Genomic DNA, 21,772 nt, shown 5'->3' on the forward strand with positions numbered 1-21,772 from the left:
GGAGAAGCTGACAGGCTGCCATTTTCAGTGCAAAAGGACAAATACATTTGGTAGGATTCACAGTGCCTAGGAAAAAATATTTCTATGGTGAGCAAGGAGATGATACAAAATCTGGAACCAAGAGGTGATGGACATTTTCACATATGGTGCACAATGCAAGCTGCACTAAAAAAGAGGAAAACCCAGACTTCTATCTATGCTACTTTTCCTACACTAAAAGGAACATAGTCAAATGTCAATCCATGTATTTACCAGCACATGCAATAGTACTAACATGCTATAGTGTACTATAGTATATATTATAGTATATTATGGTGAAGTATCTACTAAACTAACATGATCTTACAGCATTTTGTATATACCTCATTTAAAGTAAACACAGATTAAGAAGTAGATACCCTTCTTCCCCTTTACAGTTTTGCATTCAGCCAAATCCTGTGCAGTTCTAGAAAAGAACCACTTCAAAATATAGGAAAATTTCTCGAAGTACATGGAATTATGACTAGCCAGCAAAGAGGTACTGTGCCTATTATTAATTACTACCCTGATAACTGGAAAAGATGGCCTCCTTTGAAGTCAGGCTTCATTTTGTGCACAGAATCCAAGTGCTATTTAGAGATAATCAAGAAAAAAAAAATCAAATTTCTTAATCAAATTATACATTCAAATGCTTAACCTAAAACAAAGGGGGAAAGGGAAGAGGGATCATTGAAATACTTGAAGTTTTGTCTCAACTGAATCTAAACAATCAGCTTCAAAAACCCTACATTTTGTAACCCATCTAATGCCATTCAAAGCTTGAAAAGTATGAAGGATTCTTCAGTGCTTTACCAATTTGAAAAACACTATTTAGGATCATGGACAGCAAAAAAAGTAAATAAAAAAATTAGTTGTGACAACAACTAACCACACCCATTTTTTAATAGTGTCTGATTTTACCGTCTACATACATATCAGAGATATTTATGTTTTCACTTGCTTTCCACCATATATGATCCAATTATTTTTTGCAAAGAAATGGTCCAAACCAAACAAGCGAAAGGATGCTGCAGGGATCACTAAAACCAGATTAATTCTGTGATACTTGCTCATTCCTCTGTACACATTACCAGTAACAAATTATGGACTTTCTAGGGACTAAAATAATCTGAACTATCAAATACAGATGAGGCATACAGTGTAATGGAATATCCAGCTGCATATTTTATGCTCCTCAGTCTATTCCCTACAGCATACAGGGCAGTTTTTGAAAAGCCTCTGCCTTCAGCAAGAATGCAGATTGGTTATTTTCAGACCCTGGCTTTCAGGAGAGTACTTGAGCTTTTACATGGCTTTCTAGACCACAACCTGTTCTCTCTGTTTGCTTGTCTTAGACCACCCTTTTAAAGCATCTCCTCATCCCCTTTTGAGTGCCTTATCAGTGGCTGAACAGGGACAAGAAAGACTATTCTCTCACTTGGTCATGGGAATGCAGTTGTTCTTCACCTTTCAAAAGTCATTCATGGTGCAGGAGAGGGAAAATTTTGGGTGCACTCTCCTGCTTTGGATATATTTCTTAAAGGGCCAATAAAATATCCAGAACAGCCACCCACATTCATGTAGCTGCTAGCGCTGGCACACCACAGTAGCACATGTGAAGGTCTAGCTTAGGGACAATACCTTCTCTTGAGATCATTTCCCACAAATGCCATTTCACTGCTCCCACCTACTCCTCTCTACTCCAGAGCTGGCCTTTATGCAGTGATAAGAACAAACCCAGAACCACAGAAAAAGAAACCAGAAGATACATAAACAGTGCTAGCACACTACATCCAATGGCGAACAACAGTACATGTACACAGGAACCAGTACATTACAGCACACACGTATATACAAATGGTGTCTGGAGAGGACATAATGTTTGTTACCACCTTCACCTACACCTACAACAGTATATGTTTTGACTTAATGTATTTTGATTCACAGGGTGTGTTATAATTTGCATGCCTATCTAGACTTTCAGAATCAGTGATCTGTGACACACCCCCCACCCTTATGTACACACACACACAAATGTGTGTGTTTTAGTCATCTTCTTGTTATACAGGTTTTTAATGATACTTTTTATACCACTGTGCTATATTTCTGCCTGAGAATCAGGCAAATATACTGAAGTCAAGATTTAAAAGCCTTTGGTAGAGCTGTGCCAATTCACATCAGGTGAGGAGATGACTCTTCAATGTTAAGAAACAGAAAAGCAGCTGATCTTACACAAATATTTTGGCAGAAATAACTCGGAAGAATGGGAGTCTGAACCACTTTTGGCACTCAGGTGACGGCAAGACTCAAGAAATTAGTACCCTGCTTATAATTGCAGTTGCCAGGAATTGCAACTCACTGCCTGGTTTCACCCCCTTTTCCTTCAAAGTCTCTCAGTGCTGCTACCCATCTGTTATGTTGTACATCCAGGCACGGAAAGAACAGGGGAGGAAGCTGGGGTGAAGGTGAGGGACTGGGAAATACAGCTGGGTGGCAAGAGAATGAAAAGAGAAGAAAAATTAAGTGCTCCTAAAGCAGAGGTTCTTACAAGCCGGGGTTCTTGTAGTAAAGGGAGTCTCCTTACTGTCATCTAAAAAGTCTTCTTCCTCATCCTCCTTTCTCAGGCGCCTCTTGGTCTCCTCATCATAAATGAGGCCCAGCAGGTTGGCAGGGCTCTCACTCTCAGCATGGCACAGCTCGTTGAGGCGGACACCGATTGCCTGCAGACAGGGAGAAAGAGAAAGCACAAGGAGATGAGAATTTCAGCCCAACTCACTGGTAGTCGAGGGCTCTGCCCCATGCAGGCTGTGGAGATGTTTCAGCCAGAACAGAATGCTCAGGCTTTATTTTTATTGTCTGCAAAATGCAGTAAAGTAGAGAAAGGGATGACAGAAGATTAATTGCTACCAAGACCATAATTTATTTCCCCCTTTTTTTCAACCAAAATTTGCAAACACTGTCAAATTTCAAGATGAAAAAATTTTGCAGATTTGGTTAAATAAAAAAAAAAATCCCCAAACCAGCACATCATAGGCAGGAGGAGATTAGGTCATTATTTTGTATTAATTTCTTCCACTTTCTTTCTCCCCTTGATATATGTGTGCCAGTTTTTTGCTAAGTCTGAGATTACTGAGAATATTTAAGAAACTGTTTAAGAACTTAAACTCCGTTTAAGAAACTATCCTGTGACTTAGGAATCCTGTAACAGTCCCTGTTTCCTCCACAAAACCATTGAATGCCCATGGGAAATCCTGCTACCATCTTTAAAGGAGAGACTGCCTGATGCACTTTCCAAAAATGAGCTCGCAATATGCATATAAAATCTGGGAAGGTGCATGGTTAATGGTGTAGAGGGGATCCATGTAGAGAACAGAGACAGATAGATTTCCACTGAATACTGTTACATTCTCCAGAAAGGCATTGATTATTTATTTGTGGTTGTTTGCCAGCATCATTATCAGCATGTAAACAGCCCTCATGGTGCTGTCAGCAAAGCTACAGATGAGGGTGTGTTAGCAAGAAGAATGCTTTCCTGCTAAGACACTTCAGAGCTCTTAAGGATTTTCTTCATTTTCTTTGCTGCAGATAGGTGAAGAGAACACAGACAAGTAAGTAAAACTTTATCCTGTGATATCATCACTTTGCGAGGGCGGAAATGTGTTTAATTACTGAGTTTTCATCAGCACTTGCCATTTGGCCTCCTTGGTTTTGGGATAGTTTCAGAGAAAGATACTACAGAGGATTTCTGAATCTTCTACAAGTCAGCACTGATGGTCATGCCAGCACTACATAATTTTCCTGTCTTGGCTGAAGCAAAGCAGAAATAGATAAAGAGTCACAAACAGGTATTAGTAAGGCTCTTCTTCCTTGCTACTAAGCAGTTCCTGTGAAATCCAGCAACAATGAAGAGCGTAGACTCTGCTACACGAAGAGAATAAGGTGGTATTGTTGTGGTTTGCAAGCTGATGCAAATAGTTGCCAATCTCAGCTACCTGTGAGCCTGCACATTGCTAAATAAACTCCAGCAACACATCTCTCACAATTTTTTTCCCCTTTCATGTTTCAAGCATTTAAAGGAAGAAATGTTCTGCTTGCCTCTCCACAAAGCAGTAATTTATCACATATTATTTATGCTGTGTTGTCCACCCAAATATTAAAGTAATCACACATAATCTCACAGCATCCTAACTAATGAGCACTGAATTCCTAACATGTATTATCTGCATGAATTATCCTTGGTTTTCCTACCAAACAGAGAGCATGCCACGGATTAAAAGAAAATGCCTCTTAACAGAAGAAGCCAAAGGAAGTGACAGGCTAACGGGATCAGAATAGATTTAACATTGTATTATTTAAAAAGGCAGCATAGCAAGTGATACTGCATGATTCAATAGGCTCATCACTGTTACAGGCAGCCCAAATCCCACCTCGTGTGGAAAGGGTTTACACTGTTATCCTCTGATGGCTGTTAGGGAGGCTGAATTAAAGGAGTTGGGTGGGGAAAAAAGGTTTTACGTTCATTCTTGGTCTCACTAAACTTTGACAATAACACTGTATATCACAATTAGTGAGCAATGAGAGACAAGCAAGGATCCATAATTAGCACAAATTTCCAGCCTTATTTACTGCAAGAAAAAAACAGAACAAGGCCTCAGTGCATCCAGAGACCTATATATTCTTTTCTCTTTGTCCAAGGATCTTCCTTCCAGAGCAGCAGCCCTGCTGCCACCAAGCAGCAAGGATGGTGTGCTGTAGTGTTGACAAGGATCTGGTAGCATGGAGGCAGAGATGGGCTGGGGGAGGTATCCCATCTTCTTGGTACTGGAGCTGCTTAGGAGCTATGTGAGTGCACAGTCAATTGCCCTTCGTGCTGATATTGCCCACGGTGAAATGGGCAGGTTAACACAGAGAAACGGCAGCATGTTCTGCAGCAGGTTCCTGTACTACAGCAACAGAAAGCTGTTTCTCCTCACGGTTCAGCCTATCTGGTTGGAACCAGAGCCAACAAAAGCAGTCATCTGAGGAGCACAGCTTGCAGGGTCCAAGCCCTACAGGCTTGGCTGGTGGCTGCCGCTTATGCTTCCAGCCACCTTCATCTGAAATAGCTTCCGGGAGATAAAAGCAGTGCCAGAGGACCAGCCTTGCCCAGCATTCAACATAAAGGACATAAAGGAACTGCACCTCAGCAGTGCGAGGTGCAGCCCAATCCTAAAGCATGAGTCTGTTTGGGGGCTGGTGATGCTGTGGATAACTATACTGTCCTAGCCTCCAGTGAGAAGAAACAGAAATATTCATGGGTGGCAGGACACCTTGCAGTAAAAAGAGAAGAAATTTGCATGGTAAAGACTACTCTCCAAATCTTCTCCTGCCTTACAGTAAGGTAAAAGTAATGCTTTTCTCTTCTGGGATGTTCCTAAGCAGCTAGCAAACACGTGCTATTCCTACCATGGACAATGGATCCAGATATGCCTTATGATGCCATTAAAGTTAAGGGGAAGAGAATGATGTTGCTTGCCATCAGATTTCCCTGGCTCCTTTGTTGTGATCTTGCATCATATGGTGGTACTTTAACATTTCTAAAAGAAAACCTTCCTGGACTTTTTCCAGGTCAGGCTATTTCAGTTTCTAAAAATGGCAGCTGATGGGGAATCTAACTGGCTTCTAATGGTTACTGACTTGCTTGCTCCCATTTTGTTAGGATCTGAAGAAAATGAATGTCTAGAGGCATAGAGTCCACAAACAGATGGATAGTCCTGACTGTCAGCAATGCATGCAAAAATACAAGGACTATGTAATTGATGTTCTCCACTTGGAAGGATTCCTCAAAGGGGTTAGACTAAGGTGGTGACCTCATGAAATATAGAAGCAAATACATTCACACCATGTACTTTTTCAAGGAACTTTGGTATCTGTGCTGTTATTAAGATAGTCAACTGTGTTTGAGACATAACAGAGAGTAGGGTGCCCAGGTAGCATTCCCTGAATTAGCTTCAGAAATGGAAGGAGAGCTGCCAACAGACAAAGCTTATTAGCTTGGGTGCTCAAACCCAAGCTAGGTTCTCCCCCTGGGCTGTGTTTTGTGGTGGGAATGTACTGACACGGTCAGCACTAGCTCAAGGTTCCCTACAATGTGCTCCACTGAGAAGCGTGTGTTGGTTTAACTTAGGAGAATACGGGTCAGCAAGGCTTTTTTGGCATGGCTTATGTAAGTACCCCAAGACTGCAGAATACATGGTTTTCAAATTCCCCTGAGCCTTGGATTTTATGTCTTTTTTTTTTTTTTGTCCTTTTTTTTTTTTTTTTGGCTCATGATTCTCACCGTAAAAATCTCTAGTTTTGTGAAAAGAGGTGAGAAGCACAAAGCTCACTTCCAGATAGACATATGTAACAGGCACCATAGAGGTCAAAGGAACTTCTCCCACTATTTTGAGTTGTGTGAAATGACTTGCAATAAGCATCAGACCTTCAGCAGGTATACCCTGGTGGGCTTCCAAAGAAATTGCAAGCGGCACTGTCAGGGCCAGACAGGGCAATTGCCTAGTTCATGTATGCTAAGAGATCACGATCAAATAAAACTTGAAGGAGCCAAGCTCAAAACAAACAGAGACAGTTCTTTAGATGACATGTAATAGCCCCGTAGAATTCCCTGCCAAAGAATGATGAGTGCTAACAGTTTGTATGGGTGCAAAGAGAGACTGAACAAGTATGTCAAAGAGAAATCCATTACTAAATATACAGCACCACATCTAGCTCAAGCAGCCTTGGGCTAAAAATATTTGGAAGCTAGAAAAAAGCAAGTAGTATCACACACCCTGCTCTTACTCTTCCTTAGGCATTCACATATGACAAGTGCTGGAAACAGAAGAGTGGACCAAATAGATCCTCAGAGGGAACACGGCAGGGGGAAGGGAAGGAAGGGGACACCATTATGTCCTAACAAAGTCTGATACCATTAGGAGAAGAGCTGACCCTGGCAGGCTGTGAAGTGCAAGTTGAAAGGGAGGCTTATGAGTCCCCTTTTTACTGGAACTGAAATTCTGCATAGGATCTAATTACCTTTACATCTTGGTATATTTTTTAATGTAAGTAGAAGAGAAACAAATACTTACATCTCCCCACTGGTAGAAGAGCTTAGCTGCATTCCACTGCAGCTTCTGGTTCCTTTTGTTGCCCACGATAGGAGAACGCCCACGAGACAGGCCTTTCTTAGTAATGTTCACATGGTGGCCCTTCATCCACTCAGGCCAGTTGCCGCGATTACAGCGGTGAACGAAGCGTGCACACTCGAGGAACAGGGCTGCTCTTGCCACTACAGGAGCTTCCTGAAATGTTTGCAAAAAATCACCTTGAATACAAATACATTGGAAAAACTCTCTGAACATTGGAGGATTTTGTGCTTTAATCAATTGTTTTGCAAGTTTGCCATGCAGTCACATAGACTGAGCAATCTCTCCATCAGAGTCTGAAACCGGGATCTCTGCCCTGAGTCACACCTCTTGAGCTAATAAAACCAAGGCTTATAAACACTGAACAGTTATGCTTAGTCTAACAACTAGAGGGGCAGAAAGAGCCACATTGTAAACTTATAGAATCATAGAATCATAGAATAGTTTGGGTTGGAAGGCATCTCTAAAGGTCATCTAGTCCAACCCCCCTGCCATGGGCAGGGACATCTTCAGCTAGAGCAGGTTGCTCAGAGCCCTGTCCAGCCTGACCTGGAATGTTTCCAGGGATGGGGCATCCACCACCTCTCTGGGCAACCTGTGCCAGTGTTTCACCACCCTCAGCGTAAAAAATGTCTTCCTTCTATCTAGTCTAAATCTACCCCCCTTTAGTTTAAAGCCATTCCCCCTTGTCCTGTCACAACAGGCCCTGCTCAAAGTCTGCCACCATCTTTTTTATAAGCCCCCTTTAAGTACTGATAGGCTGCAAGAAGGTCTCCCCGAAGCCTTCTCTTCTCTCGGCTGAACAACCCCAACTCTCTCAGCCTTTCTTCATAGGAGAGGTGTTCCATCCCCCTGAGCATTTTCGTGGCCCTCCTCTGGACCTGCTCAATCAACCTCGTTTTGATACCTCTCTGTAATCCTTTCTTTCAGAAACCAGGTAACTGCCAAAAAGCAGAGGCGTGCCTCTGACACTTTTGCTGGAGGAATGAGTCATGTTTTCTTTTCATCTTCGCCAGTAAGGCTGCAAATATTGCAAGCACAAATGGCAGCATGGCGACATGAATCCTAGCATTTGTCTTGTTAAGTTCTGCTTGCGCATCTTGGGGGTGGAAGCATGAATGGAGGCTTGCTGAAACTAGGAAGAATGCTATTTTGCACTTATAACAAGCAGATATGGAGAGTGAAATCCGTTATTGCCATAAGTCAACAAAATTTTGCTGGCCTAACTTCAATGGCCTTACCATCAGACAATTTAGTACTGAAACTTAACATCAGGCAGCTGAGTTTTGAAGTGATTGACTGTTTTCCAGAGGAAAATCCTCCTGCCCCCAGCTTGGAAGAGCACTTTTCTTTAATGGGAGAAATTATATTGATTGTATCTTAGTTTGTATTAAATTGCCCAGCAGGATCCATGTTAGACCAACAAAGAATGCTTCTGAAACTCTCAAATATGTTCAAAAATGGACACTGTAATTTCCTTCCAAAAGGGTAGCTTAGACTCAGGAAGGAGATTTCTTCCCAGCAGCCTACAACTCTGCAAAAATAACATTTTTACAGACATGGAAAGTGACTAAAACCAAATGGTTCTCCTCATTTCCATTTAATTTTCCCCCTCTCTTCCTGCAATTTTCACAAGCAAAAACCCCTGTGGCCAGCAGGTTGTAAAACTAAGAATACAACAATGTCCACAATTTACAAGCTGGCTTTGAAAGGTTCCCTAACAGGGATTTCACAGAGCACAAACATGTGTATTCCACACATTTAGATGCTGGCAGCTTTAATGAGATAATTTAAACAGATCAGCATCCACTTATAAGGGGAGGTTCCTCATCTGTGGTCTATAAATAGCAGATGGGCCCTGAGACCATGGAAGATGGTCTGTGGAACATTATTAAATAGTACTTCCAATAGTGTTTTAATCAAATGTTGAAAGCAAGCAATTTTGGACCAACGCTCCAAAAGTTTGGGAATTGATTTAAGAAATTCTGTACTGCAGCTAAACTTACAGCCAGAAATTACTACCAACAGGACTGAAAAAATTCATGCCTTTTAGGGGACTGGCAAGAAAAAAAAAAAAAAGATTATGTTTTGTCTACATTAACAAGAAAATATGTTGATTGCTTCTTGACACAACATCTGTTTGCAGCTTTTTGCTCATATTTTATTGAAATGTTGGAAGAGAATAGCAATCTTTTAGCAATTCTCTTGAATAAGAACATTAAAGCTGGCCCCATGTTCTGATGAGGAAGGCAGAAATCTGAAGCCAGACAGTCATTGACAACCAGGAACAAAACTAATATCTAGCACCTGGAAAAACCATTACAAATTACGTGTTGCCCACCCACATGCAATATGCAACACTGAATAGCTGAGGATTTTATTCTTTTATTCTCGCAGAGTAAAACCTTAACCATGGAGACATTCATGAAAAGATGAAGCTCCAGCCTTAGTCTCCTCCTGTTTTAGTTCACCGCTGGTAATGTCACAATTTCTTAGCATATAGGAATCTTGTAAAGATACATGTTGTAAACATTACAGAAGTACTCAACTACTATAACTAACGGAGGATATATAGGATGGGGGGTGAAGAGGAGGAGGACTGTGTCCTGGAGCAGGAGTTGCAAATTAAAAATCACTGAAAAGACCTCCTGCATGAAGGAGGACTTTCTGAACATCACAGGGCACAAGCTCCCTGTGATTGCTTACCTGAGGCTGAGAGAAACCTGAAGCAGCAGCAAGAGAAAGATGAAGATGTGACAGAATGGACAGGGATGGATTCACACCACAGAGAAACACATCACAAATGGAGAGAAATGAATCAGGCAGGCGATGCATAGCTGAAAAGAACACAAGTTACCATGGTCACTGTCAAAACTTAACACAGCAGCAATACTCTCACAAGCCTGCCCATGCCTGTGAAACTGTTCACAAGTCCCCTTTTAACATTAGACCTACTATATCGCTTCACCTTTTGAAAATTGTTCTTGTACCGTATAAATTGACATGAATAAGAATCCACCATTTTCTTAACAAAACTTCAAGTATTCCAACTGGAGCTTTTCAACAGATACCCTGATTTGTACTAATAACAGCAAAAGCAATGACCTGAGTGGGAGGGAGCAAGTACAGAATGGATTTGGAATTTTACAGCATCACATTACTGTTCAAGTACAGCTGATTCTGCAGAGTTTTATGACTGCAGGGTGTTTAGGTCCAGTTTTGTTTTCAAGGACAATGAATTCTATAAGATTAATCAACCAGTGGTGATTTTCTTGTGCCCTTTCTTGTACTCTGCAAGACACTGAACAAAAATTCATTTCCACTGGTCTCTTCAAGGAAAAAGAAAAAAGCAAAATAACAACAATCTACTTTTAGAGTAAACAAAGTAAATTCAAGTACTGTCAAAAGACGCTGACTGGATAGCTCTGTTTTGTCTAGCCACAAGATAAGTCTGGCATAAGAAGTAGCTTAGCAGGTATATGAAGACAGGTGAGTAAATTATTAACCAATGTCTAGGAGAATTGCCTCAAAAATGTTAGTTCAAGTCTCTCTGATTATATCTAAAAACGGTCAAGTACAATCCATGACACAGCTCTTTGTTTCTGTTCCCAGTCATCTATTCTGGGGACCTGTTTGGAGCAATCTCTGATTTCTTTCCGGGTTATATGCCCTCCTGTGAACAAATATTTCTCCTATGGAAACAGGGACATGGGAACAACAGAGCCTGCCTAAAACCCTTGGAGGCATGGAGTCAGGATACTGGCAAGTATTCTTGCAGTTTAGACTTTGCTTCTGCCCTCCCAATACTTGGTAGGTCCTCCTAAACACAACCCTGCCATAAAGCAGTGCCATTATGGAATTTCAACAAGGATAAGAGATTTACATGTTAGAACAGATCAGCTCACACATCTTATTGGAGAAGTGTCATTGTGATAGGTGTCACACATTGCTAAACTGGTCAAAGAAAAGCTTGTATTTCCCCACCTGAGTCATTTACACTAGTCTGATTACGATATTTTAGGTAACATCTTTATACAATGCTAGACAGTGGTTTATTGGAACCCTCTGCCGAAACTTGACCACAGACTGAAATATCATATGACTTGCCTTTCAACTTCCAAAGTTTCTTAAAAAGGAAAAGAAAATCAATTTTATTATTGCCAAGTCTGGATTTAAGCTGGTGACATAAGGATGAAACTGCCTGCGACATATTATCAATTGTCATTGAATGCTTGCAAAGCCAAAATTGATTGTAGTTTTATAAAATTCAGTCAAGGATGGATGCTGCTTCTGGGAAAATATGTTAACTACGTAGTTTCTAAAACTAAGGCAACACCCAATTTAATATATAAATAAATCATTACCTCCATAAGGATGCAGCCTTTGTTTCACTGTTCTAATTTTAAATCACTGTGGCAAACCTGTATAAACATCCAGGCTGATCAAAGATCTTGAAGTCGGTATAAGAATGGAATTTCAAAAATCTGCATGAAAAAACATGCTGAAAAAGTTTATGAAAGAACTGAAACTGGAGATGTTTGCCTTTGATTCTTTGAAGGTTGCCATAGCAACTCGACTGGATAAAATGACTTAAGAAGCTTTTAATTTGCATCAAACCTGATTCAAACTATTACTTCAGAAGCCTGAAAACTGAAGTTAAAAAAACCACAATGTTTTCTGTTGGGTGTGCTCTATTGACATAAAATGTGGGAATTTTCCATAACAGCATACATTGCCATTAAGCAATACAGTGAGATGACAAGCTGTCATCTTTTGAAACCTGCAGTGCATGTGACTTCTTAACTTCCATATATCTCCAATACTTTGTAGACAAAAATGCCAGCTGAGCAGGTACTTGTAAGAAGTCTCCCAAACCTGTAATTAGAGCAAGGCTGCTTTCATCTTTAGCTGCAGACCTTCTAGAAATTCTGATACCAAAGCCTTCTGCATCATTCAGCGGAAAGGAAACAGAGTCAAACTCTATTTTGTAAAAGCCAGCTCTGGAAGTCAGAACAGACATCTTCAAACAGTTCACTCCGGTAGTTTTCACTTGACTTCATACATGGGCACAGAGTAAGTTGGTCTGTGGCTTAAGCGTTCGACAAATTTAAAAAATAAATAAGACATTTACAGAAAATAGGGACATAATTCCCAAACCCCTGTTTTATCATCTGATTTATTAACACACAGAGTAGTGCACCCTCAGAAGGATCTTAGTGACATTCTTGGCATCAATGAGCTCCTCCCTGCTCATGCACCTTACATTCCTTGTGTTAGTTTAGAATTCGCAATGGGGTGGCAGCCCAGCAGCCTTGAAGAATGAAGTTGTCTTTGTGCAGCACACATGACAGGAGTGACTATCTCCCCAAGCCACCTTCTGAGCTCACTGCAACCCTGACTGGTAGGAACCACTTCTGACTGTGAGAGCATGAGACAGGCTTCCCTATCAGCCACTGCTTCCATAGCTTCCAGCCAGAGGGCCAACAATCTCCAACAGGAAGACTGAGAACTAGTGAAGAAAACACCTGTCTACTGGAAGATGGAGTCCAAACAGCAGAGCTAGATGTGAACTGATAGCAACAGCAACTTTGGGCCAATATCAATGCAGACTTGCTTGAATCTGCAGCCTAAGGATGCAAGGTTAAGAAGAACATGTAAAGGCTTGGTGCGCAGAGTGTATCATCCCTACAGCTATGGAGCAGACAAGGCAGCACAGCTCAGGGCACAGCACTAGCAGAATGGGAGAGTCTGTGAGCCTGGCATCTCCAGCAGCGAGCAAAAAAACTGAATATGAGCACAAATGGCATGACAGTCAAAGAGGCGAGTGGTGAAGGGTGGGAAGACAAAGGGATAGAGAGGATGCAGATGCTTTGAGAGCAGTGGCTTTCAATCTTTTTAAGTTTGCAGACATCCAAACACTTCTGGAAGGAAGTAGAAGAGCACTGTGCAGAGAAGTTACTAATGATTGGCTGGCTTTTCGTAACTGTCTTTGTCACACTCTTGTGCTTGTCACATAAGCACCTCACAGAGCCCCACTGGCCCATGAACCACAGGCTGAAGGCCACTGCTTTGGAAAAGGAAAGCACTGTTAAAAAACCAGCAGCTGCAAGGAAAGGAAGGAAGGAGATGCAGAAGAGTCCCTCAGTGTCAGGAAGGAGGGACTGAATTGTGTCACTTCTGTGATTTGGATCTGCAAAATAGCAATATCTGCATTTAAAAACATGCACACTGACATTTGAAGTTTTTCCCACTGACTGGCTCTGGTGACTCATAGTTCAGTGTTGCCTAATGTATTTATAACTCTGTCAGAACTCTTGAGTGGAATTACTATGCCTCTCCAGGTAGATACGCAGTCTTCAATCTTTATTCTGTAGGTTATTATTGACACTAGGAGCAGAAGCAAAATGGCTGTGAGCAAAATTGGAAGTCTGACAATAAAAGCTTTGCGCTAGCAATAATCTAGTTATGGGGAGCCATGTAATAAAAAAAGATCCATTTTGTCTGCATAGTCATCCAGTCACATGCTAAAACTCCACCTAATAACAGCAACACCAGTTGGCATTGCTGTGATGCTTTACCTGCTTTCTGTGCGGGCATGAACAGCATTAGTGAATGACAACGGACCACCACGTATGCACATGCTCTCACTCAGCAGGTAAAAATACGCCAACGAATGACTTACAAGATCTAGGGCTGCTGCCAAAATGGAGGCATCGGGGATAGTGCCTGGTTCACAGCAGTTCAGGAGAAACTGAAAGCGCTTCATGCCTTGGCGGATTGCTCCCAGGTTCACAACGTTCTTGGATTTTCCTCCTTCTTGGTTGGAGGTCAAGTGATCATCAAAGCTATGGCAACCTAAAGAGGTAGAGAGTAGAGAGGGGATGCAGGGAGGGATAGGGAGAAGGGAACACAGTCTCTCACCAACCAAAAAGTGGTACAAAAACCATGATGAGTACAGCCTTGGTCTAAATCCCTTCCTCACCTTGATGCGCTATCTTGAAGATAACAGGGGCATGTTTACAGTATTCATGACTTCCATGAAATAGGTGTACAGCAAGCCAGATTCTGGTCTTGGTCACACTGATGTCTGCCCAAATTCCACCATACTCAGTGTGGAAGCCCAGGATCTACTCCAGCATAGGTGAACCAGAATATGGCCCTTCCACCCCACCTCTTTAACACAGAACATCATGCTTACTGCCTGTTTTTCCTGAATAATCTCTTATCTTACTTCTCTATTGCCTCTAAGTTTACCTTAAAGTGGAGCATGCGTGAACCTTATTCCTCATGTATCAATTTATTAATATATCATCTACTAGGACAGAAAAATCAGTAGCAAATATTGGAAATGTTCTGTGTGGAAATCAAGTGCTGTCCTTTTTTTAGGCATACATCTTCTGCAATTATCAGAACACCTGAAGTGAGACTGGACTCAAGTCCTAGGTATCATCATCATTCCAGCCTCTCTCCTTTGAAGTGTCTTGCACTCTTTGGGATGGAAAGCTCCCTAATAAGAGTTCCTTTTGAAAATGAAGCTAGCACCCCCCTCCAGGGCTTCTTTCAAGCACGATTTTAAACTCCATGTATAGAGTTCACATGATAAATCAACTAATCCCATTGCCAATTGGAATGAACACTTCTGAATGCAGAAGGTCATTATGCAGTCACTACCCAGAGTTGAGAGAGTGGTAGAAAGACACAGATGAGAAATCAGGAAAGTAGTTTCAAGGCCAGGGTGGCTGGTCAAAACAAGAACAGTCAGCTTCTGGACTTTTTCTCTTTATCCATAATACTCTCCCTGTTTACATGTGAAAGTACGTAAGTTTACAGAATACTGAAGGATAAAGCACTGAAGAAGAGAACACTGAGTGGAGAATTCAGAACTGGCTTTAAACATGGATTTGAAAGACGAGGCAAAACGTCAGCTCTACAGGACTTTGTGACTTCTCCTTCCTCAGGAAAGAAGAATGGCTGAAATTCAAAGTCCCTTTGAGATTGCACTCCCCAGAATTACTTGGAAAGCACTTATGTACCACAAACAATAGTCACAACAGAAAATGACAATGTAGATCACTTTTCCCCTGAAGACAGAGGCATATCAAATTTCAAGAGACTTCTTTACGACATCTGTGGCTTTTCTCTCTCCAGTGAAGCTGTACATAGTTTTCCAGTAAACAAAATGTTCCTATGTTGGGAAATATTTCATCAAAATGGACAAACAAACAAAGTAGAAAGAACAGGTAGAACACTTACATAAATGAGCAGGCACAAATACCCTTTTCTTCCAACTCCTCCTGTTTCCTTATAGCCTGTAGCATGCTATCTGAGCCTTCCTGCTATGGCTGTTGTAACACTAACTCATTTGAGGTACAAACAAATGTTTCCTATTCAGGGCCCTGTTAGGGCTGTGCCTGTATGAGATAAAGAACAGAAACTTGACTTTCTGATACAGAAAGGCATGCCTAAGGCATCTCCCTAACCCCCTCTATAAAGGTCTAGCAGACGCTTTGTCCATCTGGGCTCAGGTGGTACTACCTACAGTCTATCACTACAGCCCTTTGCAGTCCTCTGCAGTCCCAGCCATGCACTTTGTTGAAGTTTTGCAAGAGAATCCTTCAGAGGCAGCTGATGGCTGTCCTCCACTATGCCCATCCTGGAGTAGCCTTGCTATAAGTAGGGGAGCCCTCACTGGCTTAATGTTAATGTGACTCAGCGCTGCAGAAAATGTCACCCAGTGAGCAGAGACCATTTCCTAACATAGGAGGACACTGGATGCCCAAGCTCCCACCCCCACAGTTGCTTCCTGTGCGAATGTGAGATCACCCCTCGGAGCAAGCATGTGCTGTGGTTCGCCTGTCCATGCCTGGAACACCCTGGCAACTTCTATGGTCACTCACAATGTCTTCAGTAAGTGCCCGAAGGAACATTAAGGGTCCCATGTAAACATACTGTAACTCACTTCTGTATATATGCTGTGTTCTTAGTATAGGTAAAAAGATCGTTAAAATAAACATTTTGTTATGCATGAATGTGCATATATTTATGTGTATATATATGTATACATATGCACACATACAGATACACACACACACGCGCGCGCATATGCTTACATACATATCCAACACAGAATTTCCAGTGGTCTAGATGATATATCACAATGAAGACTACAATTCAAAAATGATGTGACAAATTATTCTACATTATATTTTATTTTTTTTACTGTAATGTATTTCTCCTTTCTCTGTTTTCTTTTAAATTTGGTCTACTATGTTAAAAAGACCCAAAAACACAAGAGGAAACACCACATGGGAAAAGCATGAGCAAAGTCATGGCATAGCATCATGAATGACAAGAATGGGAAGGCAGAAATAGGTTCCAAAACAACGCTTTAGGGTCAGACTTCAAGGGATTTAATAGTATGCCCATCCACCTTCAACAGGCTTTTATTCTTTTCTCCATAAGCACATAAAACCTGCTGATCTTTATGGAAGATACAGAAGCACTGGAAATTTGAAGGCCCTCTGTAACATTGCTGTTCTACTGTGTAATAAACCGTCCCACCCTGAAAAGGCCTCACATCAATTTCACTATGCACATGCAAGTACATACACACAGAGGCATGTACAACCACTGTAATATTTGCTAATGGTATGTGGCTTTCATTGCATACCAGAGGTCCTTGTGGACATGGTGACAGAATGTCCTTAACTGTCACACTTTGCCTTATAAACTTTAAATACCCTCCCTTTGCTTCAGTTAGTGATCAGGCAACAGCCCAACCCTCCCCATCAACATAGCTGGACAATTTGCCTGTTTCTCATACTACCATGCAAGGGTCTCTGCCTTTAACCCATTGCATCAATATTATTATCGTATTTCTAATGCATGCATACGTCAAAACCAAGCATGTGTCATGTACATCTCTTCTCTCACAGGCATGTAAAAGACGTTTCAAGTTCTCTTCATTAATTACATAAATTCTGATGTTACTCACAGAGGGCTGAAGTATGGACAACACTTCCGAAGTTCAAAAAGCCAATACTAATGTGTCATCTGAGTTTTGTATAGAACTAAGATATGCCACACATACTGAACAAGGCTTTTGACGCTCACAGGGCCAAGACTAAATCTGTGCCATTAAATCAAGAATATGGGCACTCTAGGCAGAAGCAAACTCACAGTGGCATAAAATCAGCATTAGCAAAATGAAAACAAAAATTATCCCCTACAAGAAAATATGAAGGACATCTCACATGAGCACTGTAGAAACAGCTGTGGCAGTCTATGAAGATCTCACTGCCCCTCTGTTGTTTGTTCCCAGTAAGAACTGGGAGAAAATATGGTGCACGTATTTCACACCTACTTCAGCACAAAGTAGTGGATGAAGAAAACAACGTAGTTCCTTCCATTGTGGGGGTATTCACCTTCCACTACCAGGCTACAACAAGCTGCTGGGCTGATGTATTCTCCTTCTAAAGGAATGATACTTTTCACCTAGGAGCTAGTTGAAAACCACCACCAGTGTTTCTGCAGTGGTAGAATGATGACCAGTTTACATTGCTGAGATATGCTCATTATGCTTTGCTAGTATTACTTGCCTGAACAACGTCTTACATGCATTACATTGCAGGTCTGGGACAGATGATGGTGAAATACATACAATGCAGTGTCAAAGTGTAATGTCAGAAAATAAAAAACATAATGCCAGAGAATGTAACATACTGTAAAGCTACAGAAATCATGGTGAAAAAGAAAATCTACTCCTTTTTGTGTGTTTTTGGGAGTCGGGTTGGGTTTTCTTGAAAAAACAGTAGCAGAACTTCAAGATACAAGGTTATCTCCCTGACACAAGGACGAGCTCTGACCTGAGGACACGAGCATGTGAATGGCTGCATGATATTTTAAAACAGAATATATCACGACCTTCTATTATTCATAAAGGCACTTTTCAAACATTGCTGATTTTGAAAATGCATTGCAATTAAATATACTTTTGTGGAAAGGAAAAGTAGTGTTGTTATTATTATGTTGTGTGCTAAGAAAAAGGGACAGCATCCCTAACGAATGGTATGTAGACACTAGACATGCAAACACAGAAGAAAAGAGATAATTATAACAAGGTTTGTGCAGGGTTTTCCATTTCATCAGTGCTGATCTTTGCTAAAACTGTCAAATGGTCACAAATTGGGAAAAAAAAAAGCGAACAAAAAACTGATGGAACACCCATTGTTATATTAGGCAACAAAAGATTTACACACCTAATTTTGAACTGAATAAGTGCTTTAAAGCAAGCATTAATTTTTCAAGTGTGTTGATCAAATTTGATTTGATTTTAAAAGCCCAAATATTGTATTTGCATAATTTATTTGGATAGTCTTGATTTTTTTAAAAAATTGACTTTACTAGAGTTGTTTTCTAAATCAAAACAAAAGAAAGAAGGAAGGGAAAGAAAACAGTTACAAAGACTAAAAAGTTGGAGAAGGCTAGAATGGATACAAAAACTACGGAGAAAGCAGGAAAAAAGGGAAAGGGGTAAAATACAGAAAGAAAGAGGTTAAAAAAAAAAAAAAAAGAAAGAAAAAAGGAGACGAGAACCCTGATTTCTAACCATCTTTTTCTTCTGTGTGATGAAGCTTGGATGGGTGTCTTCGGCAGGTGCGCCATTTACCAAGACGCTTGAAGAAATTCTCCTCTTCATCTCGCCCATTGTCCAGGCCACCTCCTGGCCCCCCTCCTTCTGACAGCTTCACCGCGCTGGTAAACTTCACCTGTGCAAAGACAGAGTGCCGGGTCAGACTGCGCCGTACCACTATCTCTTGGTCTTCCTTGCTTAGACATAAAGCATCTACAGAAGGGGTGTAACACAGTGGGTCACCATAGCAATACATGTGGGTCTGCACAGGTTTACGTACGCTGAAGCACTTCATCTTTTAAGCTTTCTGCTTAAAGGATTGGTCTTTCGCAAGAGGCTGTAAAGGCACAAAGAAGGAAGGAGAAGTGTGACCAACAATTAAACCTTAAGTGTGTTGACAGAGCCTGCATTTCTCTCTCAGTGAACCAAGGCAGACTGACAAGTACAGTGTAGGTTTAACCTAGTCTTCACTGTGAGCTGCAAAAGTCCAGTATCAAATTCCCATGGTACTCTACTCTGAAGACTTCTGTGACCAAGTCTCATTGGCTGCAATGTCCATATTGAGTAGAATGTTTCCCTGTACAGCTAAAACCAGCCAGATCCTATCCTTCCAAGCTCTCTGCAGTCCCACCTGACACATTTACCTTGGAACTCTGCCTGATGAAAGACAGACGGTCGACAGAGCTGATATCTAGGAGATCTTCCACCCCGTCAGCCAGGCCAGAGAGGGAGGAGCGCTTCAGCCAGTTCCCTGTTGCAGAATAAGCCACTCAGGACAATTCTGAAAATGCTTCCAAGCAGAATCTATTTATTAGCAACTGCAGCATATTTCTCCAAAGTGGCCATGCCAGGGTATGGGAAAATGGGAGGAAAGGGGAAGGCAACCTTTTCATGTTACATGCATTAACTACCATGCAAGGCCAGGTCTTGGGACTTGTAAAGGATATATTCTTTGTCTATCAAATGCTATTTGGAATATTTCTCTTCTACAGAGAGGAAAAATGGCTGTGAGATTAAGGTACTAGCCTACTACTTTCGAGACACGGATTCAGTATTCTATTTTGCCACAGATATCCTCTGTTACCTTTGGCAAATTGCTTATGTTTCCCTTTGCCTCAGTTCCCCATCTGTAAAATGGAGAGAGCAGCATTTCCCAACTTCCCTTGGGAGACTAGACAATATACTTGGACAATAAGGAACTGCGTTGCAATGTTTCTTAAGACAGATATATCCATCTGCATTTCTCTGCACATGCAATATGTATATAGAATAGGAAGAGACATACATTTACCTATGGGGAGTTTGAGTTTCTTTCGAAGGGAGATTCGTCGGGAACGGGAGCGGGAACGCCTGTCTGTGGTGGTCCCAGAGTGAGCAGTGGTGCACTCGGATGTGTCCTGCTCAGACTGACTACTGGTATCACTCGCTGCACTCTGTGACTTGAACATCTTTCGCCAGAAGTCCTTGCGTCCCAGAACGGCCCCTTGGATTTGCTCATCACTGGAAGAAAAGGGATGCAGAGCGTGAACTGCATTTCAGTGAAGTTTGGATGTCCAGGGGAATGAGGCCTCCCTCCCGCAGCCCCCTCCCGACCTCTCTACTCTTTGAGGTTGTTTCATTCTGAATTCCAAACACACTCTTCTTAGTGGGACATACTCAAGTTTGACAACATGCTCAATATTGTTCAAGGCACAAAATAACCATCTTTTCTACCCTGAGAAGCTTGTCCACTGAACAGGTCGTTTCAATTTTTAGTTCCTACATGTGAATAACAAATCATATTCTTCAGGTCAAAATGACCCATATTGGTAAGACTACACTGGTGCTTTCTACAAGCATGTGTACTGGAGAGCTTTTAGACATCACAATAGCCATTTGTGAACCTGCTGGAGTCACGGTTCTCATTAACGTATTGGAATGGGGACAGCATATTTCGCTATACTCTTGAGATCTCCCATGGCTGTGGCAGGGCTCAGGGCAGAACAGCTTGCTGCAATTCTGCAGAGCAGTAAAGGGCTTTGTGGTATCCTTGCAGTCTCAGCAACAGTGAGACTTTGCAGGCTCATTTAGTGCAGGAAAATGCATAATACAGAGCCCTGGGCCCTTGTGCAAGCAATGTCTTCGTACAGTGCATCTCAAAGCACTTTAACAAGACAGACGGGTATTCAGAGGCACAGAAAAGTTAAATGACTTGTCCAAAGTTACTCAGGGACCAGTGGCCATTTATAAAATTTTCTAAAATTCTTAAGAGTATTGATTAAGTTTACTTCAATATTAAATGGCAGAATTCTTTGGACAACAGAGACTTCAAACGTGCAATCCCGAACAGCAGGTTGATTTGCTCATTAAGAAAACTGGTAGAGCACCTGTGCTGATAAGGGAAATGCAACAATCTTTGGAGGCTGCATGCCCAAGATAGGTCAGGAATAGGCTGGCTCTTGGGAGGCAGTAAAGGATTAATGACCCTTAGCAACAACTTGGAAGCTGAAAATTAATAGAATCATCCCCCAGAAGCACAAACAAAGCATGGAGAACAGCTGTGATGACACCTCTGAGGAATTAACACTCTATTCATGGATATGGTAGTATGCAATACTGACAAATCTACTGCACTGTCATTTGAAAATCTCCGGTGGTTCCCCATCAAAATCAGGGTGGGTCCAGTTGGCAGCATTGAAAATAGGCATTACCTGGATATTATCAGCAGCTCCTGAACAGACACTCAACGCATTTGTTGTACCATCCAAAGAGTTAAGGCCTTGCTGTCCTGTCCAGAAGGAAGCTGTTGGCAATAATGCATGAAACAACTCAATATTTACTTACTGTTCTGGAGTTTGCATTGGGCGGCTTGAGATGTAACTACGGCATTCGTCAGGGGCAGCTGATGCCTGGCCTTTGTCAATGATGACGCTTCCCACCTCGGATCTATACAGACAATACAAATCATCAGCTAAAG

At 41.6% G+C, this 21,772-nt stretch overlaps 1 protein-coding gene across 1 annotated transcript in view; it reads right to left on the reverse strand.

Annotated features, from left to right (window-relative positions):
• The window catches only part of UNC80 (unc-80 homolog (C. elegans)), a 136,141-nt gene that overhangs the window by 72,649 nt on the left and 41,720 nt on the right, over positions 1-21,772 (reverse strand). The window contains 8 exon segments of the mRNA XM_009329652.1: positions 1-66; positions 2,603-2,738; positions 7,128-7,340; positions 13,867-14,039; positions 18,853-18,952; positions 19,461-19,567; positions 20,102-20,316; positions 21,640-21,741. Coding sequence (XP_009327927.1) covers positions 1-66; positions 2,603-2,738; positions 7,128-7,340; positions 13,867-14,039; positions 18,853-18,952; positions 19,461-19,567; positions 20,102-20,316; positions 21,640-21,741 — 1,112 coding nt within the window.

This window comes from Pygoscelis adeliae, unplaced genomic scaffold (assembly GCF_000699105.1).
Source record: "Pygoscelis adeliae isolate BGI_AS28 unplaced genomic scaffold, ASM69910v1 Scaffold7, whole genome shotgun sequence".
In the NCBI taxonomy this organism is placed as follows: domain Eukaryota; kingdom Metazoa; phylum Chordata; class Aves; order Sphenisciformes; family Spheniscidae; genus Pygoscelis; species Pygoscelis adeliae.